This window comes from Plecotus auritus (genome assembly GCF_963455305.1).
Source record: "Plecotus auritus genome assembly, chromosome: 2".
Taxonomy (NCBI): domain Eukaryota; kingdom Metazoa; phylum Chordata; class Mammalia; order Chiroptera; family Vespertilionidae; genus Plecotus; species Plecotus auritus.
In genome coordinates, this window is record NC_137771.1 from 212674643 (window position 1) to 212700383 (window position 25741).

Sequence of the window (25741 nt, forward strand, 5' to 3'; positions counted from 1 at the left end):
TATGCTCAAGATGAATTGGAAATGTGTTTGGTTAGAAACGCAGGAAGACTATTGAGTTTTTTATAATAGCAGTTTAAGCTGAAAGTAGGTAATTTCCAGCAGTTTATTTAGAACAGTAACAGACCTTGTTCAAAACAGTCTATTTCACTTCTTTTTCTAACTTTTCTTTAAATAGGAGAATATGATAAAAATGATTAAGAACAAAGGGAATTATATCTGTGAAAGAATAGCTGTTCACAATAAAAACCAAAATGTATTATTTAAAAGTTACTTAGTATTGTAAAGATTAATTTAGTTTTTTTGTTTGTTTCCCTCCCCCCAGCATTTCAGTGGCATAGATAAGAATAATGACTTTTAGAAACTATATTTTACAAAATTCTAAATTTCCAAACTTTTTAGAATGGAGTGGGAAAAGTGCCTGACTTTTGTGTTTGGTTTAGGAAATATTCTAATGGAGAAAACTTTGTATCCATTCTGTGAACCTGGGGCCCCGGGCATACACCCCTGGGCGATTAGGCAGCGCACACTTGAATCCGAATGATGTCACACCAGCCAGGAGCCATCTGTTGTTTTCTTGGCACATTAATGGTCCTCCTGAATCCCCCTAAATAATAAATTACAAAAGAAAATTGTGTGTTGTCAATTGATATAAATACATGCAATTTATATTGCTTAATTGATTTGCATAATTAAAGGAGCTATGTTCTAAGTATTATGAAGGGATCTGTAGAAAAGAATTATTCTGCATTATATGCTTTACAATAACTAAAAACTCACACATAAAGTTGATTTTTGTTTTCTTGAGTAGCATTAACTTTTCAGCATTAGACAAACACAATCAGATTTGAAAAAAACTTAATGTTTCAACAGAAAGAGGCAAATCTATGATGTAATTTCTAGTGATAGGTGCACATGTTTTCATCTTAGATTTGAATCGATGAAATGTTTTTAATTTTCATAAGCATTAATTATAACAGATCCTAGTAGAGTTAGTCTCATAGATTTTATTTGCACATGTGTAATGCAAATGAACATAATGTAAGCATATAGTAGCATTAATGACAAAATTGACAAGTATTTTTTCATGTTAATTGTGTAAAAAAAATTAGATTAATCTGCCTTTTTATATATTTAAATAGGAATTTAAAGCCTGTGTATTTTGTTTGAAATCACTGATACAATAGATTATTTCAATCCAGGCTTGGTGTTACTATCTTTGGGCCTTACATTTAAGGGAAAAAATGTGGTCTATAAAAGCACCTGTTCTCTCTTGAGCACAGAGGAGCATAAATGCATTGGCAAACATAGGTTACCTCTATTCTAGGTGTAACAAATGTGGGCAAGCTGTTTGAAAACAGGGACTTTAGTTTTCATTTTTGCATCTTAAGCCATTAAGCATATTAAGTCCATAATAGGGGCTCAGAAATATTTATGGAACACTATCAGTCCAAGGTAGGAATAAATATAGACTCAATATATGACTAGAAATTATTAAAAATAAACCTCAACTGTTTGGATATTTTTTAAAAAAAGAGTCATTGGATTTTCTTCATGTTTTCTAAAATAATTTAACTTTGTAAATAGACAGCAGAAACCAGATACTGATTACATGAGCAAGGATTTTAAGTTACCCAGGTCATACTGGGTCAGCTGCAGTTACTCAAAGGATCCACCAGCAGGCTTGGTGCCCAACTGCTGGGTGGTCAGAGACTGATATCCAGTTCTGTCCCTTCCCATCCTATATAATAAAAGGCTACTATGCAAATCCACCGAACGGTGGGAACGACCGATCTCTGTGACACACACTGACCACCAGGGGGCAGACGCTCAATGCCGGAGCTTCCCCCTGGTGGTCAGTGCACTCCCACAGGGGGAGCACCTCTCAGCCAGAAGCCGGGCTCATAGCTGGCGAGCCTCTCCTGCTTCCACAGCAGTGCTAAGGATGTCTGACTGCCAGTCGTTGGATATCCCCCAAGGGCTCCCAGACTGGGAGAGGGCGCAGGCTGGGCTGAGGGACACCCCCTTAGTGCACAAATTGTGTGCACTGGGCCTCTAGTCTTCTAATAACTCATTTCAGTTCAGTTATATCACCTCTCCTGGTCTTAATTTTCTGATGTGTTCAATGAAGATAGTTCCTTCCTCCACCATCTCAAGAGATGTGTAAGCACTTCAAAAATATGAGTGAATGTCCAGTACATAAGTTATTAGCCTAACATTTATGTTTCCACTTAAATGTTATATTTGAAAAGAAAAGAAAAAAATCCAGAGACAAATGGGGGAGGGGGGTTAGAGAGCAACCAAAGGACTGGTATGTATGCATATTAGTATAACCAATGGACACAGACACTGGGCAGTGGCGGCTTGCTTGGGGTGGGAATGCCTGGGGGCGGGGGTCAATTGGGGAAAAAGAAGACATATGTAAAACTTTAGACAATAATAAAAAAAAGAAAAAGAAAAGAAAAAAATCACCACCTTCTTTGGCTATCTGAATGTAAAGGTGGATGGCCATTTTTATTTAGAGTAGTTGTTCTTTAACTTTAATGCACATCAGAATCATCTGATAACATGGGGAAAACACACCTTAGAGTTTTTTATGCAGCAGGTCTGTGGTGGGGCCTGAGAATTAGCATTGATCACACCTTCTCAGGTAATGCTGCTCTGCTGGATTGGAGGCCACTCTTAGAAACCCCCTGCTCTAGAACAAGGCTCGGAATGGGGAGCAAAGCAAGTTTGCTCAGTGCCATTCACTTAGGTTTATGTAGAGACAATATTCTACAGTCATTCGTGGTGGCTTAAAATCCAGACAAGCAACTCACAATGTAAGCCTTTGGCAAGCCAAAAGATATTTGAGAACATGTGGATGACTAATAAGGCAAAATCTTTGACTCTATAGGGGAAAAAGAATGCTTCAAAGAACTTAGTCAAGTGATGAGTCAATAATAACATGTTCATAATTTTAAATAATGTATTCCTATTTAATCAGTCAATCCTCTTGCATAACATAGTATTAATTTGAACAGTGACAATCACATGACTCTAGACTACTGAGTACTCAATCATGATAACATTATATTATACAAGGTCCTGCCTTGTTTGGGGGCTTTCTTACTTGCTAATGAATAACATGCTTAGACTCTAGAAATCAGAGCCAAATAGAAGATTTCAGAGATCTGGCATACATTACTGGCTTAATGTAACTCTAACATCAATAGCATCGACAGTCATACTTTCTCTCTCGTGCATGAGGTGTCTGCCACATAACCTCCATTAACGGAAATTGAAGTTGTACAGCTGATTTCCCTCCTGAACAATAATTCTATAAATTTTCCTCTAAGTGGCAATATATCTTACCTTTAACACACTTTTCATTTTAAAAGGAAAGCATAAGATCCAGAGATAAAATTTAATAAACATGAAGCTAACCCATTTGTCTTGAATTTGCCAGTGTTCAGCAAAGCAGAATAAATGTAGAACTAAGCTGAAAGTTTAGTTTACATGACTTGAGACATTGATTTAACTGGAGGATACACATATGGATTCATCTGCTTAAGTGTCTGTTAAAAAGTTTGGTATCAAGTCAAATTATTATGACATTTATGTGTTAATATATATAACATATTGTTCACACTTTAACAAGTGAAACCATTTTCCCACAGTATAAATTGCTACTTCTGCATTTGTGAGTTATGTGCTTGCTCAGTACTGCTATCAGGTGTAATCTAATCCAGTAGATATCAATGCATTAATATTTTATTAATTTTCAAGTACAGAAAACATGCCAGAATATCTACTTACAAAGTCTCATCATAGAACTGTTATTATTTCTGAGTGTACTGGGCCTCTAGTCTATAATAATAAAAGCGTAATATGCTAATTAGACTGGGCATCCTTCCGGTTGACCTTCCAGATGAAGCCGGGGCTGCGAGGAAAGCCCGGGTCCCGGGTGCCTACCAGCGGCGGGAAGGAAGCCCAGGTCCTGGGTGACAGAGGGAAGCCCAGGTCCCGGGTGCCAGAGGAAAGCTGGTGCCGGCAGCCAGGGGAAGGAAGGCCTACTCTTGCATGAATTTTGTGCATCCGACCTCTATATATAAAAGCCTAAGCGACCATTACTACCAAACGACTGGAATGACCAGTTGACCTGTCGTTATGACATGCACTGACCACCAGGGGGCAGACGCTCAACACAGGAACTGCCCCCTGGTGGTCAGTGCGCTCCCACAGTCAACCTCCTGCAGCCCCTCACCCCCCTTGGCCAGCCAAACTCCCATGGCCCCTCTCCTTGGCTGGCTGGCCACCTGATAGGCCTCGATTGCCAGCCAGGCTGAGGGACCCCACCTGTACACGAATTTGTGCACCAGGCCTCTAGTTTGCTTTATAAACCTTGTTGGTAAACACTAGTTTTGTTTCTAATGTTCAAGTCCACCCAGGAGAACTATGTAAATAATCCACAAATAAAAGCCAAAAGTCAGTTTTGTAGAAAAAATAAATGAAGTTAAGACCCTGATGATTTCTTGACTTCTGAATCATTGTTAAACAATAAAATCATTATATACCATTGCTTTCTCGAAATGTAAGGTGAGCAGTTTGATATGTTTACCTGACAAGAATCTATCCCCCCTTCTTCATAGCCTGCACAGAACATGTTTTCCGTGATGCTGTATTCTGGCATCTGTTGTTGACATTTCTCATTTGATATGAGAGGAACCTCAGCTTCTTGCAATATGTCTGCAGTAGGACCTGTTCAAACGGAGAATGCAGGCAGCCAGTCAGCAGTGATCATCAGGCATCAGTGAATAAGCCACCATCAGTCTTATTTATTTCAACAGTTCACTCTCTTTATCTAGCACTGTGTGTATATAATGGAACTGAATGCTTAACCTTGTACTTCAAAGCACATAATAAAGCCCATCTGTGGGTTTTGCAAATGGATGTAAAGCACTTCTTCGGTTCCCAAGGGCTAGCAGGAAAAGTGGACAGTCCTTAGGCATGCTCAGTAATTTTAAACAGTTATAGTGTTGCTCAATGGTGGCGGGGGAGGGACCCACCAACACAAAGAGTTTCATTCATGGAAATTAGCAATGGCTCTGAAACCCAGAAGAGCTTTTGATTGGGCACCTGAAGAAGTGCTCCCTTATAATGGCATTCAGCTCCCTGGGCTGCTGTGTGTCTGAGCAGGTGCACCCTGAACAGGAGATAAAGCTCAGATGCACTGTGCCCCGATCTAAGGGCATTCAGCTTGTCTCCACGTGCAGGTGAAGAGAAAGGAGGCGTTTTGTGACGGAGTGTAATTCCATGGCTTTTACAAAATGACTCATCTACTGGGAACATGAACCTCTGTTTACTGAAATGCTAATCCCAGGAGGGAAATGAAGCAGGTATCTAGTAGCCCAGAAAAAGTCCAGGATAAGCACTTTCTAATAATTAGCAATTCTATTTGGCTCCTCAAGAGAGGCAGAAAGTTGACAGCCAGTGTTGTTGCAAAATGTACGTGACTTCATTTCCAGTTAAAAAGACAGGAAACAAGTGTGTGTGTGTGTGTGTGTGTGTGTGTGTGTGTGTGTGTGTGTGTGTGTGTGTAATTTAGGTGCAAAGCAACATAGGTATAACTCAGTGGTGTGTTAGTAAATGTTTAATCACTGGTTTTCAAGGGGAAAAAAGCCAATGTATATTGCCTGCCCATCTGCTGCCTGGTATAAAGACTACAACCATGGCCAAAACAAGGTACCGGCATGACAGTGAACATGAAGTTGGGAGAAGATGCGTACAAATGGCTATTTCCAGCTGGCGCAGTGACTCCAGCAGCACATCCCTAGATGACTTCTCAAGTTTAACCAGGACCTTTAAGTTAATGTGGATTGGACAGGTTAAGATGCAGAAGAAAATTCAGCATCTCACTGCCATCCATACTGTAAAGATCAATTTGATTTTATAATAAAAATCAAAGCCCATTTTGTTGCTTGTCAAGGAATAAAAATTGGTTGGTTATATGATAAAACTCTTTGGTAAAGGAAAATTTGAACAGTGTTCTTATATTTGATATCTATTTATCAATATGAATTGCCATGAGAATAATTGAGCATATGTATATACTCACACAAATAAAAGTCAGTAAATTTATTTCAAGTTTACTAATTGCTTTAATTCAATCAACAAATATAACTTCATTTCTTCTTGGTAAACAATATGTTCATGGTTTTTCTAGCAAAATTACTCAGTGTCAAATACTCAAAAGGGGGAGATTTTATAAAATGAAGTAGCTGGAAACCATAAGACAGAACTTTAAAAATTCACTCCCATTTCCATCACCCAGGAATTATTTAAATATGATCTATTTATTTCTAAATGAAATTGACCTCAGATACAGAGTTTTTCTTGGCTCCATACCCACTCTGAGAGACCTTTTTTAAGTCAATTAAATGCATATCTTTGGTATCATTCTGAAAAACACACACCACACAACCCATTTCCTATGGAATCAAGAGTCTTAAATTTATTCATTATTGGATAATTTGTTTTGAAGAGTCTACATTGTGGTCATAAAAACGACTTCTAATTTCAAGTCTGATAGAGAAAATATCTATCTAGAAATCATTTTTGCTCTTTAGATTTCAAATTCAATAAATCATGACATTTTTCAAGTGGAGGAAATAAAAGAATATACCATCGTTGACTTCAATACGTTTTATGGACAGTAGACATGAGGCATTTCCAGCAACATAATGAAATTGTAGTGGAGAACCTTTATCGGAATTATCAGGCAGGGGTCTGACTTAAACTTTATGCTTTGTTTTACAAGAAGTAAGGATATTTTGGCTGTGAATGCTTTGCTTCTGGGACCTACTCCTCTCCACAAGATTTAAATACATCTGAATACAATAAAGATGTAAACATCGTGCCTATGATCTCTGATCTGTTGTGACTCCCGGGGCCAGGTTCTCCCTTCAGCTGTTAGTGCTTTCCTTATTGTTTAACTATTAATGAGCAGTCAAAACTCGTCCTTGATGGAGTAACTCCTGTGAGAAATTCAGATGCCAATGAGACTTGCAGTTACATTTAGAGAACAGGAAGTACTGGAATGTTTTTTTTTAAAAAAAATCATGTTTGGTTATTATTAATATGCACCGTTTCTGTGTTTGGAAAACATGCTACTCAATAATGCTAGTGAGTCAATGGTGTAACAATTTATAGTATTCAGTGTGCACTGTATCTGAGTCTCCTTGCCAGTAGGCAGAACCAGCTTTTGAAGCTAGAAGGGATTTCTTCCTCATTTTAGAAAATGTGACTGTGAGACCTTTAGATGATAAGATAGTTTTATTGATTTGGGAAATGTGAGAGCTAATAATTTGGCTTTTGATGAGACTTCATTCATGAGCTTTACAAAAATACATTTTTGAAGCGTTTGGTTATATTCATTTAAATGGATGTATCTTTTCTCTGTATCAGTGTTTATAATAGAAAAAGTGGAGATTGAGTTTGGGGAATGCTTGAATTCTCCTCCAATAAGGATTATAGTTTTATAATATGCTCTATACGATTTGGAAAAAAATTCATAACTACACAAATATTCAGTATATGAATATAAGCTTGACACTGATTTTAAAGGATATCACATAAAATTGTTATAGCAAAAGAGTTGCACAAAATGTTGAAAATAGTCACAGGATAGTGCAATAGCATACTTTTTTTCTGTAAAAAAGACCCATTTGCTTTTTTTATGGGTCTGATAATTTACCATTATGAACAATCCTCCCCCAGCCAGCAATAGAACAAATTCTTCCTGGAAGGAAAACTTGATTTTCTTCTGGTAAGCAAATAGGTTGTATATAATCTGAAAACAAAACAAAGCAAAACAAGAGCTAGAATAGCTGCACATGCATTTCCAACAATGTTTTAAAAATCAAACATTATAAACAATTTGTACTTCTGTTTTCGATAGCCTGGACATTTTTTAGACATCAATCTTTGGGGAAAGAAGCATTTTGCAGCAGTAATTTTTGGACAATAGATAGGTACCACTGGTAGCCTTTTAGGATGCTCTACATTGCCTCCTAATTACTCTTTCATGATGTAAACAATGTTGTACTTCTGGAATTAATAATTTGTATTTGGTTTTTAAATAATTATGGCACTTAATAGGAAGTAGTGCCAGTTCTGTGAAAACCTTGGTAAGGCTGTTTTTCGGGCCAATTAAGAGAAATTTGGGCAAATGTTCTGAGTTTATTTATTTATTATTTTCCCCCGCATATCTCACATTAAAAAAGCTTTTAGGCAATTGTTTTACTGGGCACTTATGGAAGCATTAGCATTTGTCACTGGCTTTTAAAGTCCTCCTCCAACAATTTACAAACCATCTGACATTTATTAAAGCTTCTACTTCCCAGGGCGGACACAAAAACGAGTAAGATACTGGGCTTACTCTCAAGGACAGGGCCATAGAACTAACCGCAGTCACCACCTGCTTTGATAAGTGCTGCAATACATGTGGAGGCCAAATTCCATAAGAGCAAGGAGATAGCAGCATTCCCCCCTAACTGGGATGGGAAAGGTCTTCAGAGTAAAGGTTGGAGTTGAGTAGAGCCCTTCAAGATAAAGCTCACTCCACTCCTCAGGTGACTTCTTGTACATGACCTAGGTATTCAGAGAAAGTCCTTCATTTGCCACTTCATTAATATTGAATCACCTTTAAAATTTTTATTCTATGGCCTGGCCGGCATTTCTCAGTGGTTGAGCATCAACCTATGAACCTGAAGGTCTGGGTTCGATTCCCAGTCAGGGCACATGTCCGGGTTGCCTGCTTGATACCCAGTGTGGGGTGTGCAGGAGGCAGCCGATCAAAGGATTCTCTCTCATCATTGATGTTTCTATCTCTCTCTCCCTCTCCCTTCCTCTCTGAAATCAATAAAAATACATTTAAAAAATTTTTATTCTATGGATAACAATTCTTACTCACTTTACTTTTAGAACATACACTCTCCTCCAGTTTGTCCTACTCTGGCTTTTGTGGCAGATGGACCCGCCTTTCTTTTACATGAGAAATAGAGAAGACATGTATTGGAACATGGCCTACTTTTTTTCTGGACTGCTGCTTTGAATTTATAGAGGGCTCTGAGAGTTTATTCTAGTGGTCAACTCTCTAGAAAGTTGGATTTAAATAGCTCCAGAAGGTAACTTAATATGTTTCTCTTTCATTCTACAATTCCATTTAAATTATAATAATTTTTATAACAGATTATTCAACTTTTATGGACTATTAATGCTTTGGTGCTGATAAAAATATTTCAAATCTAATTTTGCATTAATTTGGGCAGATGAGATGACTGAAAGTGATTTGTTTTACCTGTGTAATTCACTTTAAATTCAAGGTGCATCATGGCGATGTCACTGTCCTTGCTCCGTTTATTGTAATGTGGGTTTATGATAATTTGATCTATCAACCGGGTCACTACTTGAGAAGTCAGATTCGATGTCATATGCAGGCCTAGGATTGCTTTCCACTTGGATGGCTCTAAATTTCTCCTGAAGATTATAATAAAGAGGTATAAGAAACTCCCCATCTTTCTAGAGATCTTCATTAAAGATATTTCAGAACTATGTGCTCCCATCCTAAAATATTTTTGATTTTCTCCAAAGAATTCTTCCTTAAAAATATTCCTTTACTTTTTATTTTTCTTACCAGATCATAGAACAAGCCGTAATTACTGCTAATCTCTCTCAATCACTTCTCCTAAAGTTCTAGACTGTGGCTGTCAACTTTGGTTTCACATTAGGATCACCTAGAATAACACTGACACCTGCTCTCCCCTTCTTCTCTACCTTTGATTTAATGAGTCTGCGTCTGGCACTTTTAACTTTAAATGAACTTTGAAATGAAATCTCCAGGTTTATGCTAATGTATGACCAGGTTTGACTGCTTTAGAGCACATTCCACTGGAGAAATGGCATCTTGGTCCAGGGTTTCTTCAGACAACCACAGCAGCTATTGTAGGAATGGAAGGAGGTTTGGCAACATTCTCCCATTTGGGGTGTCACTGAATTCACACAGACTTAAGGTTAACAGTAAAACTTATAAACTAACATAAATGAGTAATTTCCACCTATAATGAACGTGAATCATGTTCTACAACAATGTTGGCCATCAATAAAGTATTGGTAACAAATAACATTTGTGTTATAGGACAGATTGAATTGAATAGTATATTTTAAGTGAAAGTGTGCAAGGACCTTTAACTGTACTATTGCCCTGTAACATTTTCACTCCAAGAAATTACCAGTGAGCAGCTGGAATTAAGCCATATTCACATGATGTAAAAATTCAGTAACTGCAATGATTGCAGAACTAGTCATTTAATTCTTAATAGTTGAAAATGTCTAGTTTAATGTGGTGTTGTACTTGTTGAGGGTGGGGGTAAGGTAAACATAGACACAGATTAGTGGAATGACTTGTGAGAGAAATATAAATGATACACGTTGGAGAGATATTTTCTTCCCATAGTGCTACTTATACATGCAGGAGAAATAAAGACGTGGAAAACAGGCTACTTTCTATGTAACACAATAACAATTTTGGAAATTACTAAGAATATGTCAGTTTAATGTTGTTGTAGATTGTATTTAATTAGACCAGTAGCTTGAAGCATGTAGGTTTGATCTTCACAATTTATGGTTCGTGCATTGGTAAGCCTAAAATAATGAGAGGTGACTACTAAATTTTGTGTTAGCTACAAGCTCTCTCATATCATTGACATTTATGTGTATAGCTATCACATAGGGTATAGTACTTACAAAAGATAAGAGTTTTGGAGGTTAGCTACTTTTTTCTGAACTGCATTATTTTATTATTGATTTAAATCTGTATCAAATAAAATACCTACATTTCTCTAAATTTCTATGTGATTATTTCTGAAGACAAAATATGTAGAAAGCATTTCTACAAAATAACTTGCTTACTTTAAAATACATATATAATCACAGACAATAAAGCTAGAAGGGCTAAGAAAGACAGAAGATAGAAAGGTTATTTCAGATTAAAGAAGACCAAAGAGGAATGGACACTAACTCTGTGTCTTACCCTGGATTGGTTCTTGGTTGGCAAAATAAAAAACAAACCAAAAAATGTCCTAAAAGGCATATGTGAAACAATTGACAAAAATGAATTCATACCATAGATTGGATCATTGTTTTTTTTTTTTTTTTTTTTTTTTGTGGATGTTAAATTTCTATGATCTGTGATTATATAAGAAAATATCCCTGTTTTTAGTAAAAACATGTGGACATATTTAATGGTAAAGGAGCACAATGTGTAACCTGCTATCAAATGGTTGAGAAAGAATTTCTCCAGGTTGGACAGAAAGAATGAGAAAGATTTTAGAACATAACATTTAAACAACTAGTAAATCAGGGTGAAGTTATAAAAGAGTTCTACATACTAATACTTGAAATTTTGTGCATATTTTTAAAATTAATATAAAACATTTGTAAAATAAATATGCTAGTGTCTCTGGAGCAAGACTTAGATTCCTTTTTTATGGACCTTTCAGGTGTAGGAACAACAGCACATTTACATTCACAGTATGCAAAAGTATTGCAGCATCTTAATTTTTCCTGACAATCACCTTTGAAGGTAGATATCCTATAAACACCCTATGGATGAGGATATTGGAATGCAGAGATACTAAGTTGCATGAGATTAGTAGCATAGGTAGGATCAAAATCTTGTCTTCTGGTTCAAAATCAACCTTGCCTTTAAACCACAGAAAAATTGGGCCATAGTTTCCAAATATCTCTTTCAAGGTTGAAAAACAAGACATGTCAATGATAGAGAAACAATGGACACAAAGATATTTAGGGTCATCCAGGAACACTGAGGCTGGATGGGAATCAGAGTGTGGACCATAAGAATGTAGACAGAGAAGAGCTGTCCTTTGAAACCATTTAACCGCCTGCAGGCTAAAACACTTGGAACAGATTTACATTGAGGGCAAGTCATTTGTGTAGTATGTTTTTAGTAAGTTGCTTGATTTGGGTTCTTCCATTCACATATTAGAAAATTAAGCCTTTCCCTGCACAGTTAGAATTTTTAAAAGGCAAATAGGCACACTCAAATATCTTTTTCCAAATATCTAAAATCATAGCAGAAAGTTCCTTGCTTGGTTAGAGGCATGAAGTAAAAAGCAAGAAACTGGAACTCATATCAACTGGAGAAAGAAGAAATAATGCCACTGAGTGACTGAGGAGAGGTAAGATGCAAGCTTGGTGAGAATAAGTTGGAATTCATCATGGTTCTGTTACAGCTTACCTTTGTTTGCTTGTGTTCAAATTGAAACTGTGTGAAAAGACATTTTATGTCCTATATGACTGAACATGTGTTTATATTAGATGAAACTGCTCTTTGTATATTCATGGTTTGAAAAAGATATAATATTGGTACCTCTGACCTGCAATAAGTACATCTGTAAGGTCAATAATTGAAAGATGTTGCTGAAATTGCAAGCCTGATTGACATTAAGAAAGCATATATTCTGCAAGAACTTCAAACAGACGAATTTACCAAATCCTAGGTTAATACTGGAGATTGCTAACTTACTAAGATCTACACCTGTGCAACAGAAAACACTGAATCTTTCGCTAAAGATAACTTTCACTTGTAACGCAATTAGGCTACAGATTGCACATCTGTGACATGCCCAAGGCATATAATATGTATAAGTAAAAGTTAAAATCATGTTTAGAAGGGGATGGAAAAATTGACCACTATAGATGCTTGATATGCTCTGGTTGAAGACAGATAAAAACATAATTTATCAATAGGCAGCAAACTCAAGAAGGTGTGCTTTAGATATGGGAGAGACTGTAGTTTAGTCACTGAGTTATAAAGTTCAGCGCATAGAATCACAGAGCTTTAGATGTAGATGATCAGTACCATGGACAGTTCCCTAGAGGCTCAAGTAATTGGCCAACCTGGCGTCTGGCTGAAGGTCCTCATTTCAAAGCTCTTAGGATTATAAATTTGAATTTACCCGCACTCTATACGATGGGTATTTAGGCGAGTTAACCCTTTAATACTCATTCATCCTGGTCCTCCCTATTTCCCAAACAACTTTCAAAACCTTCTGTGTGACAATTTGTTTCCACCTATCTGAGAACTTTCAATGTTTGTGTTCGTAGGGAGTTCAGTCTTTTAATTTAATTAACTACAGTTGCATCTTCCATTCTGAGCACATATGTGTTTTCCTCAGAGATTCTAGATGCCCTGAGAAGAAGCTCATTGTAACTGTCACACGGAAGGGCATTTTCTGGAGTTTTCTTCTATTTAGGAAAAGGGTCAGGAAATCACCCTGGGCCAGGGTTTATGAGTTTTCTCATAGCCAGATTTTTATCTGACCTAATTCACAAATGTTAGAATGGGATTAACTTATTTTATGCAGATGAGAATTAACAGGTTATTGGGCTCAAGAATATTTATCTTCTCCTCCTGTTCTCTCTACACCCTCTACTCACCCTGTTTTATCCTGTGGCATTGCTTTAGAAATGACTGCTGCTAGAGGGAGAATAAATTCTAGAATTCAACATGTATTTTGTCATGTTACAAAAGAAAAAATATATTAGATATGGTTGACATTAGTTCTAACTTTTAGTTATGGGCAGCATCAGAATAGATCAGACTTGAGAACTAAGTAAACATTTTTATACTAATTCATAATTAAGCCCTAACACATGAATTTTTAGAGCACAATTTACTTATAACTGGAGAGTTTTTTGATACTAACCATTTGCTGACAATAAATATTGGTCTAATTGAATGACAACAGTACAATTTATACATTAAATACTGATTTTATACCTTTAAAATCCTTACTTTTCAATTATTATGGATGTAGGAAACATAATACTTGATGCAAATATATAATGAAGGATGATTTTTTAATTGAATTTTCTTTTATACATGATTATAATGGGAAAACGATTGGAAAGTTTATAATGTCATAAACAGTGGGAAGATTTCCCTGATGAGATGGATTTGTGAGGCTACATGAGATGGGATGCACAGTGTCTGCTGTGGTCATCCCATTTGGGAAGAGACACTGTAATGTCACACTCACCCATACACACAGTGGGCTGCAGACACCAGCCAGTCATTGCTGACGAGAGAAGCACCACAGAGCAGTTTGCCGTTATACGAGAGAGCAGTGACCCAGGGCCAGGCTCCTTCATTGGCATTACTTCCTCCAACAATCTTTGGGCTGACTTCATGAGCCACCATCTTTTTCCCACATGCTATTGAAATAATGGAAGAAAGAGCATCTATTGTATTTTGATGGATTTCCTCTGGTCATGAAAATTGAGTGGTTCACTACAAACTAACTTCAGGTGACACACCAACTCTATTCAGAATTTTAAATGAAGGCTTGGAAGAAAACATGACAACATATTTACTTACGTTTATGGTTACACTGTAACAGAATCAGTGAATCCTGTAAACACTGTGTACTGCAATAGAAGAATAATTATATTTCAGAAATTATGCACCTAACATTTTGAAGCATAATATAATGTAGGTTGTCCTTTTATTAGTTCAATTAATTTTTAAATGTAAGTATTCTATATGAAATGTGGGGAGGCTGAAATACAAAGCAGAAAATCCTCAGTTTAAAGTCAAGTGGAACTGAGTTTGCATCCTTTACCACTTACATTTCATGATTTGGGTAAGTTGCTCAATATCCCTGAGACTTCCTTTTGTTATCCATAAAACGGGGACAATGTACTTACTTTATTGGGGCTTTCCAAGAAGTAAAAGTTATTTTGTATTATTGTGCCTTAAACACAATGAACACTCAATAAATGACAGCTATTCTTCATTTGCTTGAACCAACCTTGGATTTCATTCCTCTGTAAGACAGAATATGCCTGCATATTCCTATCAGACAACTAGTCAGTGCCTCACACTGTGTGTGAGACTGTGAACTTTATTCAGGGAATGTGAAAATGAATTAATCACAGGTCCTGCTTTCAAGAGAGGTAAACATATACATAGCAAATACAAAATAAAGTCCATTCATAAATATTTTAAAAGCTCACTACCTTCCCAGCCAGTGTGGCTCAGTGGTTGAGTGTCAACCTATGAACCAGGAGGTCACAGTTTGATTCCCAGTCAGGGCACATGCCCAGGTTGCAGGCTCGATCCCGTGTGGGGTGTGCAGGAGGCAGCCAAACAATGGTTCTCTCTCATCATTGATGTTCCTATCTCTCTCTCCCTCTCCTTTCCTCTCTGAAATCAATAAAAATAACCTGTTTAAATATTTGGATACAAACTTTATTTAAAGCCAAGTATTCTATTTTAAACAACAAAAGATTTGTTTTAAAATGTGTTATACTTACCAGCCACTAGAGATCAGTCTAATACAAGGAATTAAAGCACTTGCCCCATATTTCCTGATGCAGCCACTGCAGATATTAGTCACATTAAAACACACACATGCACACATTTTAATGATTATATTTAATCATTTTAATGATTTCTATTTATATATTTAACTACATCTATTGTTCATGTTGTTTAGGTCTTGAAGTTTTAGAACAAAACAAAACAAAAAACACATAAAATAAGACCCAAGAACCATAGGAGATCATAAATATGCCCAAAGCAAATCAGTGTTTCTGGAAAATACATGATAAGGTTAATTTGAAACCACATGCATTCATGTGGTCTGATTGACATATCCTTTAGAGAAGAAGATAATTTCAATGCAAATATAAGGAAATATATTTATATTTTATTAATAAGCAATATGCATGCATGTGTATCCATCTAGATATAGATATATCAAAACATATTCAGAACTATACAAAGAAGAACCCTCAATTAACTCCGCTTCTGTTATCTACTCGTAGTTGGGAGAGCTGCAGTTTCTGAGATGTGTCAAGTTTTATCCTAACTCTTTCTGCATCTATAGTACTCATCAGTGAAAATCCATATTCAAACCAGTTCATCATTTTTAGATATTAGAAAATGCTTACTACTCTGTGGTATGTATAACACTGATGAATTATATTTTTAGTAAGCACAGAATAGTTTCTAGTTAACTTAATAGTTAACCAAAAATTTAAACTGAACCTTACTCTTTTTCTCCATGCATTTTGGCTAGTCAAAAATTTCATGCACAAACACTCACACACACATACAGTGTCAAAGGAGTAGTTGCTTAACCTGTGGTCAGAATGAGCACTGAATCCACTCTTTGTCCAGGTATATTTGGAGAGATTGGAGAGAAACAGAATTGCTGTCCTGGCCTTTGGCAGCGGAGTCAGAGCTAGGTTAGTCCTCTGGATAGTAAGAAAGACAATGCCACGATCCTGTGTCTTTCTCTCAGCCCAGTGGGAGCAATGCTGTGATATAAATGGATGGTTTATATCTGTTGTATTGACAACATGAACTCATTTCTCTCCCAATATATGCTCAGCAACATGGCCCTTTTTTTGTTTTCTTATTGAAAAGCCTTCCCTTTTCCTTCTTCTTTCCAGAACTGCTATTTAAAGCAAGTTGTTGCTTTGGGGACTTTGGAAAATAGCACAGCAGAGAAAAAAAGTAGAGCACTTTGAAGTCAGACTGAGTTGGGTTCGATTCTCTATGTTGCCTGCAGGCTTTGTGAACTTGTCCAAGTCCGTTACCAACACCAGACTGCTGTGGCCTGGTCTTTCTAGTGGGGCAATATTGCCTATGTAATAGCTTTTACATGGATTGGAAATAACCTCTGCAATATTCCTACCACAGTGTCTGTCACATGATAGGCATTCAATAAAGTGTTTGATAAGCACTGTGTATCTTGTGTCTAATACCATGCTTAGAACACAGTGTCAATCGATATATATATTAAGTCAAAGTTTCCTTGACTTTTAGGACTGCTACAGAAGCAATCTGAATAACTGGAAGAAGGGGATGTGCAGTATTGGCAGCTGCATGGATTGTACATTTCCAGTTATATCAGGTCAGATTGCTGGTATCTCATGGAGCAGCCTTTCCCGGTGGTGGGAAGTAGTATCAGAATCTTGCATATGCCTTACAATAGGAGAAAAAAATGAAGATATAATTGGTAGATTTTCATAGTTGGAAGAATGATCTTCTTTGATATTCTCTTCCTTTCCTCTTTTTTTTTTTTTAAATCACAACCACTAGTGCAAGGGTGTTTTCAAAAACACTAATTTTCAAAGGGCAATAAATGTAATAAATAAATACATACATAAATAAACTACCTAACTGGATAAATGTACATATTTCTGATTTTCACTAACCCAGTATAACATGGCTAATCAAGGAAGGGATTAAGGACCTCTCTGGCTCATGCGTGTTTTGAAAGTTGAAAGTATCTATGTGTGTAAATGGTGTCTCTTTCAAATAACATAAACGCACATACAATAGGGATATCAAGATAAGGTGATACTGGCATTTTGATGATATGCATAGAATAACCTAGTTTTTCTCTGAAACATGCATCTAAGTAAGATGACTGTTTTTTATATTCTGCCCTTTTTATCATTTTAAATGTCCATGAGATATAAATAAAAGAAATTCTCAACATGCAGACTGCTCAAGATCTATAACAGTAATGTAAATTTAGACCTGCCATATAGAAAGGAAATCTAGAAGTCTGCTTGCTTCATCCCATGAGACTGATAATCTCAAGGCCCAGCAAACATTCATATAAGACATGCCCCTGCAAAGTCCTTGGGTACAAAAAATCCTCCTTTATCAGTTTGTTACTGGTTGACCTCACAGAAATGGTACCTTTTCATGAATAGCTGAATAATTTTATAATTTCATTTTTCACCATTAAGTTTGTTAAACAAGCGAATGCACCAATGATGACATCCTAAACCCTATGTGTAGTGATGGCTTCGTCCTGCAGTTACTTCTTCCCACCCACAGCTAGCCTGTAATGGAACTGTGAGATTCAGAAGTCAATTTCAACAAAAATTACCATTAATGCTCAGACAGGGGAAATGACATAATCTAAGCTAAAACAGATCTTTGAAAATGAAAAGAATGTTGCTTTGTAAAACATTAGTAAAAGCTATAAAAGTGAATCTAATTTTAAAGAGCAAAAGAGAATATGTAGGCACAACTGGAAGTCTGGACTGCCTCACTTTGTATCCAGGTTCTATTTGCTAAGGCAGAGAAAAGATTCCCATGACTTTTTCCTCATTCTCCTCTTTTGATGATAGCTAACTTGGGTTGCTCTTTTTAAGCTGATCCACATTGGACCAATTTATCCCAACTCTCACAATTTCTTTCTTTTTTTTCTTTTTGTTGTGGATCCTCACTGGAGGATATTTTTCCATTAATTTTTAGAGGGAGTGGGAGGGAGGGGAGAGACACAGAGAGAGAAACATGGATGTGAGAGAGACACATCAATTGGTTGCCTCCTTCACATGCCCCAATCAGGGCCAGGGTTCGGGCCTGCAACTGAGGTATGTGCCCTTGACTGAAATTGAACCCCAGACCCTTCATTCAGCAGGCCCACACTCTATCCACTGAGCAAAACTGGCTAGGGCTCACAATTTCTTTCAATAGGACTTACTTGTTTATGAATCTGAGAGTAAGGATGAAAAGGACATGCAATTGGAACCTACTGGATAGCTGTCAGTGTGCTAAACAATGACATATACAATATCTTGTTTGACTGTCTTACCATTTCTATGGGGGTTAGGCAATGTTATCAGATAGGATCAATTAGAGATTGTTTGAGATTACCTGAAGAATAAAAAAGATAAAGGACTTCCAAGATTATGTGGCTAGTATGTGGTGGAATTAAAATCTGATTGGCTTCGAAATCTATCTTCTTTCCAGTCTATGTACAACTTGTTCAAGAACAGATTTTGGGACCCACCTTGGTGTTAGTATTAAGCTGCCATTAGATGCTGTGTTTAGTTTTACAAATGGTCCACCTCCAGTAGAGAAGACTGGCATTGATGAATTTCCACTCCTAGGGAAAACACAAATAGAGACAAAACAAAGCACAAATAAAAAACTGTAAACAGTGGATACTGAAAGAAATTATGGAATTCCATACACATAAATGAACATTTTAATATAAAACTTTAAGTGTTTTGCTATCTAAAAGATGGTACAAATTAATAGAATTACCATAATGATGTAGGAATAATTTTAATTTTTGCTTAATACCTTGAGTTCTTGTTCGCATGCTTATGTTACTTAAAGTTAAAATTAATGTATATATACCTTGGGCATCTGATTTTGACTTCTTTATATTGTCCAACAGTTTGACTTATTTATATTGTCCAATAGTTTTCTCTAAGGGTCAATTTAATGACAACCTCACAGAATCATTGCATCATATTGTTGCATAATTCATCCTTTAAAAAAGTGCATGTTGCCAAAGAACAATCTAGAAAAAGAAAATCTTTCGTGCTTATCATTCCATTCAATTCAAAGCCTAACAAGCCCTAATGTAAAGCCATCAGATATGTGTTGCTCTGAAAAAGCCAGCCTGGACTTCCAAATGTCACCTGGTGAGCCAGAATGGGATGTGACAGAAGTAATTCAATCCCTAGTCTTCATTTTCCCTGAAAATCTTTTACATCCTTGCTCTCAACTGCGAGTTTTAATTGAAGATTTCTCTCAATTATTCTGACTTTCTTCTGGAGGCTCAGCTGGAGACGCTCAGCTTCTCAACTCCTAATCTTATTTTCTGGCCTTTATTTATTTATTTTTTAATTTTTTTTCCTTACAGCCAACAAAGCAAGAACCTTTATTGAAAAAATAATGCAGAACAATCTGAAGACTTAACTCTCAAGATTCTGAAATGGGGAATACAAATTAAAAGTCAAATGATATCTTGTCTAATGCTGTGCTGCGGCAGGCCTTGATTTGAGGGGAAAAAATCCATCTGGCCTTAATAAAGATGTGAGCCTTCTGGGTTGTTGGGGTATATTGTTTCTTGTACATTTTTATTTTATTTTATTTATTTTTTTAAATTCTTTATTGATTAAGGTATCACATATTTGTCCTCATCCCCCATTCCCATCCCAAACCCCTCCCCATGCATTCTGGCCTTTATTTACTCTAGATTTTAGTTTTCATATAAAAAACTATGCCTTTGGGGTGGTAACCCATTCCTGCTATCATCTACTGGTTAGCAGGGAGATGATGCAGATCCTACCTTTTTGGGTAGCATGATGAACTCACCCATTGCCTTTTCAAAAGAAGGTTCAGTGTCTTCCACAGACTAAGCTAACACTCACCCTTTTCTATCTGTGTAGGGAATTTCCATTGATGTTATGACCAATAAGAGGAGAAAACCTCAGTAGAGGATATTTTCTCTTTTTCAAGGGAGACAATGCCTCAAAGAAACAGAAGGAGTATTTGTCCTATACCATTGATTCACTGACTAGAGAGCTGGAACAATAGTCTATATGTAAGGCCTCAGAATTTAGTATCTTGTACCTCTTTTTATTTTTTCATCTGAAATATTGGATTTTATTTTATTGCAGATTTTAACAAGGTTTTAAAATGATTGATTAGGACTGCAATTAATAGTCAAAGATTGATTTAATGATTAGTAATTAGTGGGTAAGAGGCTTGAGCTTTGAGTCAGATTATGGGCTTAAAACCTTGGCCCTACCAGGAGTACAATTGGACAAATTCTCAGTTAGTAGGTTCTTTTGTTACCTCATCTTTACAATGGGGATACAATGATCATTTTAACCTTATAGGGTTGTTGTGAAGATTAAATAACATGAGACATGAAGCCCTTAGCATACAAAGTGCTCAGTAAGTGGTTTTGGATATTGTTATTTGATTATATTATACTAGAGGCCCGATGCACGGAGATTCATGCAAGAATGAGCCTTCCTTCCTGTGGCTGCCAGCACTGCCTTAGGTCTGGCCAGAGCTGCCTTTCTGCCTTGGCTCCAGCCCGGAGCCACCTTTCCGCCTTCCCACACTGCCCAGAGGCTCAGAGCTGTTGGGGCAGTTCAGAGCTGCCATGGCTACAACGCAAGCTCCCGCCTGCCCCCAGCACTAGGTGCCTGCATATGCAAATTAACCTTCCATCTTTGTTGGGTTTATTTGCATATTCACTCCTGATTGGCTGGTGGGTGTTGCAAAGGTAGAGTCAATTTGCATCTTTCTCTTTTATTAGTGTAGATTAGAAGCCTGGTGCAGGAAAGTCATTTACTGTAGCGGTGGGGGAGGGATCCCTCAGCCTGGCCTGCACCCTCTCGCAGTCCAGCAGCCCTTGGAGGATGTCCAACTGATGGCTTAGGCCTGCTCCCCTGGGAGTTGGACATCCTTAGCGCTGCTGCTGGGGCAGGAGAGGCTCCCGCCACTGCCCCTGCACTCACCAGCTGTGAACCTGGCTTTTGGCTCAGTGGTGCTCCCCCTGTGGGAGCGCACTGACCACCAGGGCGCAGCTCCTGACTTGAGCGTCTGCCCCCTGGTGGTCAGTGTGACCGGTCGTTCTGCTGTTAGGTCAATTTGCATATTAGCCTTTTATTATATAGGATTTTGGATATTGTTGTTATTAGAATAAACCTACCTCAAAGATGTGGATTTAAGCTGCTTCTATTATCTCCAACTGATTTTATTCTATCCCTTGCCTATCTCTTTTGAGACAGGCCCTGGGTGGGGGGGATGCATTAATTTCTCTAAAACAAAATCTGGACAAACTTAAATTGGAAAAACATTGAACATTTATTTAGAAATCACTTTTTATCTAGCATCTATTTATTACACACCTACCACTGGCATTGTCCTATGATGGGACTGGCAGGTATATATTTACCATAAGCCTATTCCACATAAAGGAAGACTAGAGACAAAGCCTTAAGAATAAAGAACATAGTAAATAAAGAATGTATTTAAAGAATAAAGAATTTAGTAAATGCTAATTATTCTGCCCTGGTATACTCAAATACTGATCCTTAGGGATGTTTTCACTACCTGGATGAGAAAAATAGAGATTACATATACATATGAACACACACACATTATTTTTTATTCTGAGATTGTCCTCTCTACATTTTTAGTCTCAAACTTTCCATGAGAAAATAAACTGCAGTGAATGGTACAGATATGTTGTTTGGCGTTATTGGGAATAATTAGACAAAACCTTCTTTTAGGAAAAAAAACATAAAGTAATCACATAATTTATTAAATTTTTGCAGGAAATATTGGTATCAGCAACCCAGGAGTGCTGTATACAGTCTATTAGTTCATGCAAACATTTTCTGGAGTCAGTGCTGGATGTCAGAACTGGGAAATTAATTTGAGACAGACTACCTACATTTGAAATCCTGCCAAGGTGAACTCATCCTTTTTTGGGCTGAACACAATTTATTCCAGTTTGTATTCACAGTAAACAGAACATGAGTGGCAAAAAAAAACAAAAAACAAAAAAAAACAAAAAAAAAAAACACACACAAAAACAAACAAACAAAAATACTTATTTTTTATTTTAAGAAATAATGGAGTCCTAGCTGGTTTGGCTCAGTGGATAGAGTGTCGGCCTGCAGACTGAAAGGGTCCCATGTTTGATTCCGGTCAAGGGCACATACCCGGGTTATGAGCTTGATACCCAGTAGGGAACGTGTAGGAGGCAACCAATCAAAGACTCTCTCTCATCATTGTTGTTTCTCTCTCTCTCTCTCTCTCCCTCTCCCTTTGTCTCTGAAATCAATAAAAATATATTTTAAAAAAGAAATAATGGAAATAATAAAAAATACATTTAAAATGTTCTTGGCAAAATAAAAGGTTAGCAATTTTATGTGGTCACTCTTTGAAAAACAAAATCTCATAACTAAAAACTTAAACTGTTAAGAGAGAATACGTTATATTAAGTTCTGCGAATATTAAACACGCAACTAAATTCCTGCCTCAGTTTCTTTTTCTTGCAAGGAAATTAGTTGTTAATTTTTAGAGAGGCACTCTCTCCAGATTACAACTAGAGTTGGCATATTTTAAATCCTGAAAACCGGTCCAGATAACTCTATCACATATTTGCATCGTTGCTGGAGATCAGGAGTTTGGTATCACATAGAAAAACCCAGATAGCACTGTCTTTTTGACATGCTAATGCCTCCTGACTACCTACTTCTAAATCTTTATTTCCATTTTTATAGGCTGTGCACCCTCACAGGGCTCCCTGGCTTCAGAGAAACCTTATTCTGTATGAGTAAAAAAAGCACACAGATGCAACTCATTATTATTATTTTTGAGGTTGTATACTGAGTATATAAAAATACTTACACTCAGGGATGAATTCTAGAGAGAGAAAGAAGGCTATCCCAAGGCGTCCTGCACAGCATTAAATCTGCCTTTCTTCTCAGGCCCGGCTTAGGTTTCGCTCTTTGTCTCGCCCCCAGACTGTTAGCTGTGATAAGCATTCCTCCCTAAAGCAGGAGCTTAGGTAGGGATGTTTGAAGCTTTGGGACACGTTAAAGCTAAAAAGAATAACCGATGCTGTGAAAGCAGCAGCCAGGCCCTGGAGCTCATTTCACACTCCCAAAAGGTTTCCGGAATGAATTGAGCCAGGTGGGACAGGCTGAAAAGGATTTTTTAAAGAGAAGAATGGACATTCCTTTTCAGATTGGAGGGAAAGAATGAGGATTGATTTGGCAGGGCAGAAGGTAAGGGAGAGCATTTTAATAGGCTAGGGATCAGTGAATTAAAAGGATTTAAGGCAAAGGGTGGTGAAGCCTCCCTTTAAGCACCAGACACATTTCAACTACAATTGCTTGTTCATTTGCCACATTTAGAGCAATACACCCAGCACTCCCCCAGCACTGTGATAGCTTTTAGCCAACAGGTAAGAGTGATTCATTTTAGATTTTCTGACTTCGACTCTTAAAATTCTGTGGCACACAGAAGGAAAGAAATACCAAGAGAAGAAATGATCTTCACTTCATCAATTTCTTCCTTTGTGCAACCTACTGTTAGGTAGGAAGTTAGACTTGAGCCGCTGGGGTGGGGCCGGCCCTGGCGTCCTGAACAGGGGCGGACCAACATTGCCTTCAGACCGCCTGTCTATGCGGGGCCCAGCAGACCACCAGCAGGCAGGTTCTTGGACCAAGCTCAGAGGAAAAGGACATGACCTCAATGTGACCTTACTAGGATCCTGGACTAATTATAATAAAATTTGCATTTTCCTTTTGACCCCGCCCCCTGTGGGGTTTTTCTATATGCATTATGGGTAAGGGCATGCCCAGAAGAAAGATAGTTTCTGTCAATCATCCCTGTATGCAAATGAGAGTCTCCACCCAGAAAATCCCTCTTTTAAGCCCAGGGGTTGAGGCCATGCACTCTCTCTCGACTGGTCCTCTCTTTTGGAATGTATCTTCAATAAACCCCATTTTGCTTTACTTTCATTTTCATTGACCTTAAAATCCCTTCTACATCAATGAAAAGAACCGAGGTCCCAGCTGGTCCAATGGGTAACGCTTCTGTATGAAGAACAAGCGAGAGATTGATGGGTCAGTCTGTAGCTGCTCTCGGTTATCTTACAGATGGAATGGTTTGGGGAAGGAAACAAACTTGGCATCTCCTAACAAAAATATGGCTAGAGGAAGTGATACTGAGGGGAGACTGTCAGAAACAGGATCTATAGACAACATCTTGGACAATTTGGCCTTAATCCATTGTTGTAGATCCTTGATTCATTTTGTTGGGGCCCAGGGTAGGCTGCCCCAAGATATTCTACAAAGGCATACCGACTATTTAGAACTAAAATCACCAGAGAAACAGCAAGAGCAAGAAGAGCTCTCTGACTCTCCTCTGTCCCCCTAAAAGCAGGAAATAAATCTCCATGATAGATGCCCTCCCTTCTGAAGGGCTAAGAGACAACCTTGTCACAAGAGTTATAAAATCCAGAGCTGGAAAGCCTGTGTAAACAAACGCCTTTACTGATTTACTACCCAAGCCCAAACTTCGTTTGGATTTCTCTCTAAGGAATATCTAAACCTGCTTAGATTCCTTTCTAATGAGCACCAACTTGCTTTGTCTTGTCAGTTTCTCACAAATTTATTGTCTAAAAAGTACAGAAGGTGCCTGGTTTCCTCACTTCTTCAAGCCTCATTTTATGATTTGGGCATCATATTGTGACTCTCCTGTGCACATGTATTAAATTGTTTGTTTTTTTCTCCTGCTAATCCAGCCTTGTGTCAATTTTATTATTTTATAACTAGTCCAGCCAGAAGAACTAAAGGAGGGGAGAGTGGGTGAATTCTCTCTGGCTCTCCAACAATTTGTAACATTATTTTCTCAGTTGGCATTGGAGGTCATTGTTGAATAACAGGCACACAACGTACACCTCCACATTTACTATGAAGTTTTCTCAGTGCATCTGTTTCTTTCAATGTGTTATTATTTTATAAGGACATATATGCAACACTTCCTTTAGAATTTAGAATCAGGAGAAACCTGTCTTCCCTGTGGAACTGGTGGCATGTGTGTTATCTCAGAATTAAAGTCATGTGATTTTTAATGGTTTCCTTTTTTGTGTGGGTTTCCAGAAATCTCAGACACAAATATTAGTAACTAGAGGCCCGTTGCATGAAGATTCGTGCAATAGGCCTTCCTTCCCCTGGCTGCCAGCACCAGTTTTCCTTTAGCACCCAGGACCCAGGCCTTTGCTCCGGCCATGGCAGAGAAGCCAAGCCTCTTCAGTCTTCAGTCTTCAGTCTTCAGTCATCTTCAGTCTTCAGTCTTCACTTGGGCAGGAGACTTTAGTCT

General features: G+C 37.5%; 1 protein-coding gene across 3 annotated transcripts in view; it reads right to left on the bottom strand.

Moving 5' to 3' along the window:
- Positions 1 to 448: 448 nt before the first annotated feature.
- Positions 449 to 25741, bottom strand: part of TMPRSS15 (transmembrane serine protease 15) — a gene marked incomplete at both ends in the record, with an annotated part of 107518 nt that continues 82225 nt past the window's right edge. For all 3 annotated transcript variants that reach the window (XM_080655983.1, XM_080655982.1, XM_080655981.1), the window contains 7 exons: positions 449 to 604; positions 4598 to 4737; positions 7733 to 7828; positions 9338 to 9516; positions 14100 to 14274; positions 14438 to 14487; positions 18882 to 18977. In XM_080655983.1, the coding sequence (XP_080512109.1) occupies positions 449 to 604; positions 4598 to 4737; positions 7733 to 7828; positions 9338 to 9516; positions 14100 to 14274; positions 14438 to 14487; positions 18882 to 18977 (892 nt within the window). The remainder of the gene's footprint in view (positions 605 to 4597; positions 4738 to 7732; positions 7829 to 9337; positions 9517 to 14099; positions 14275 to 14437; positions 14488 to 18881; positions 18978 to 25741) is intronic.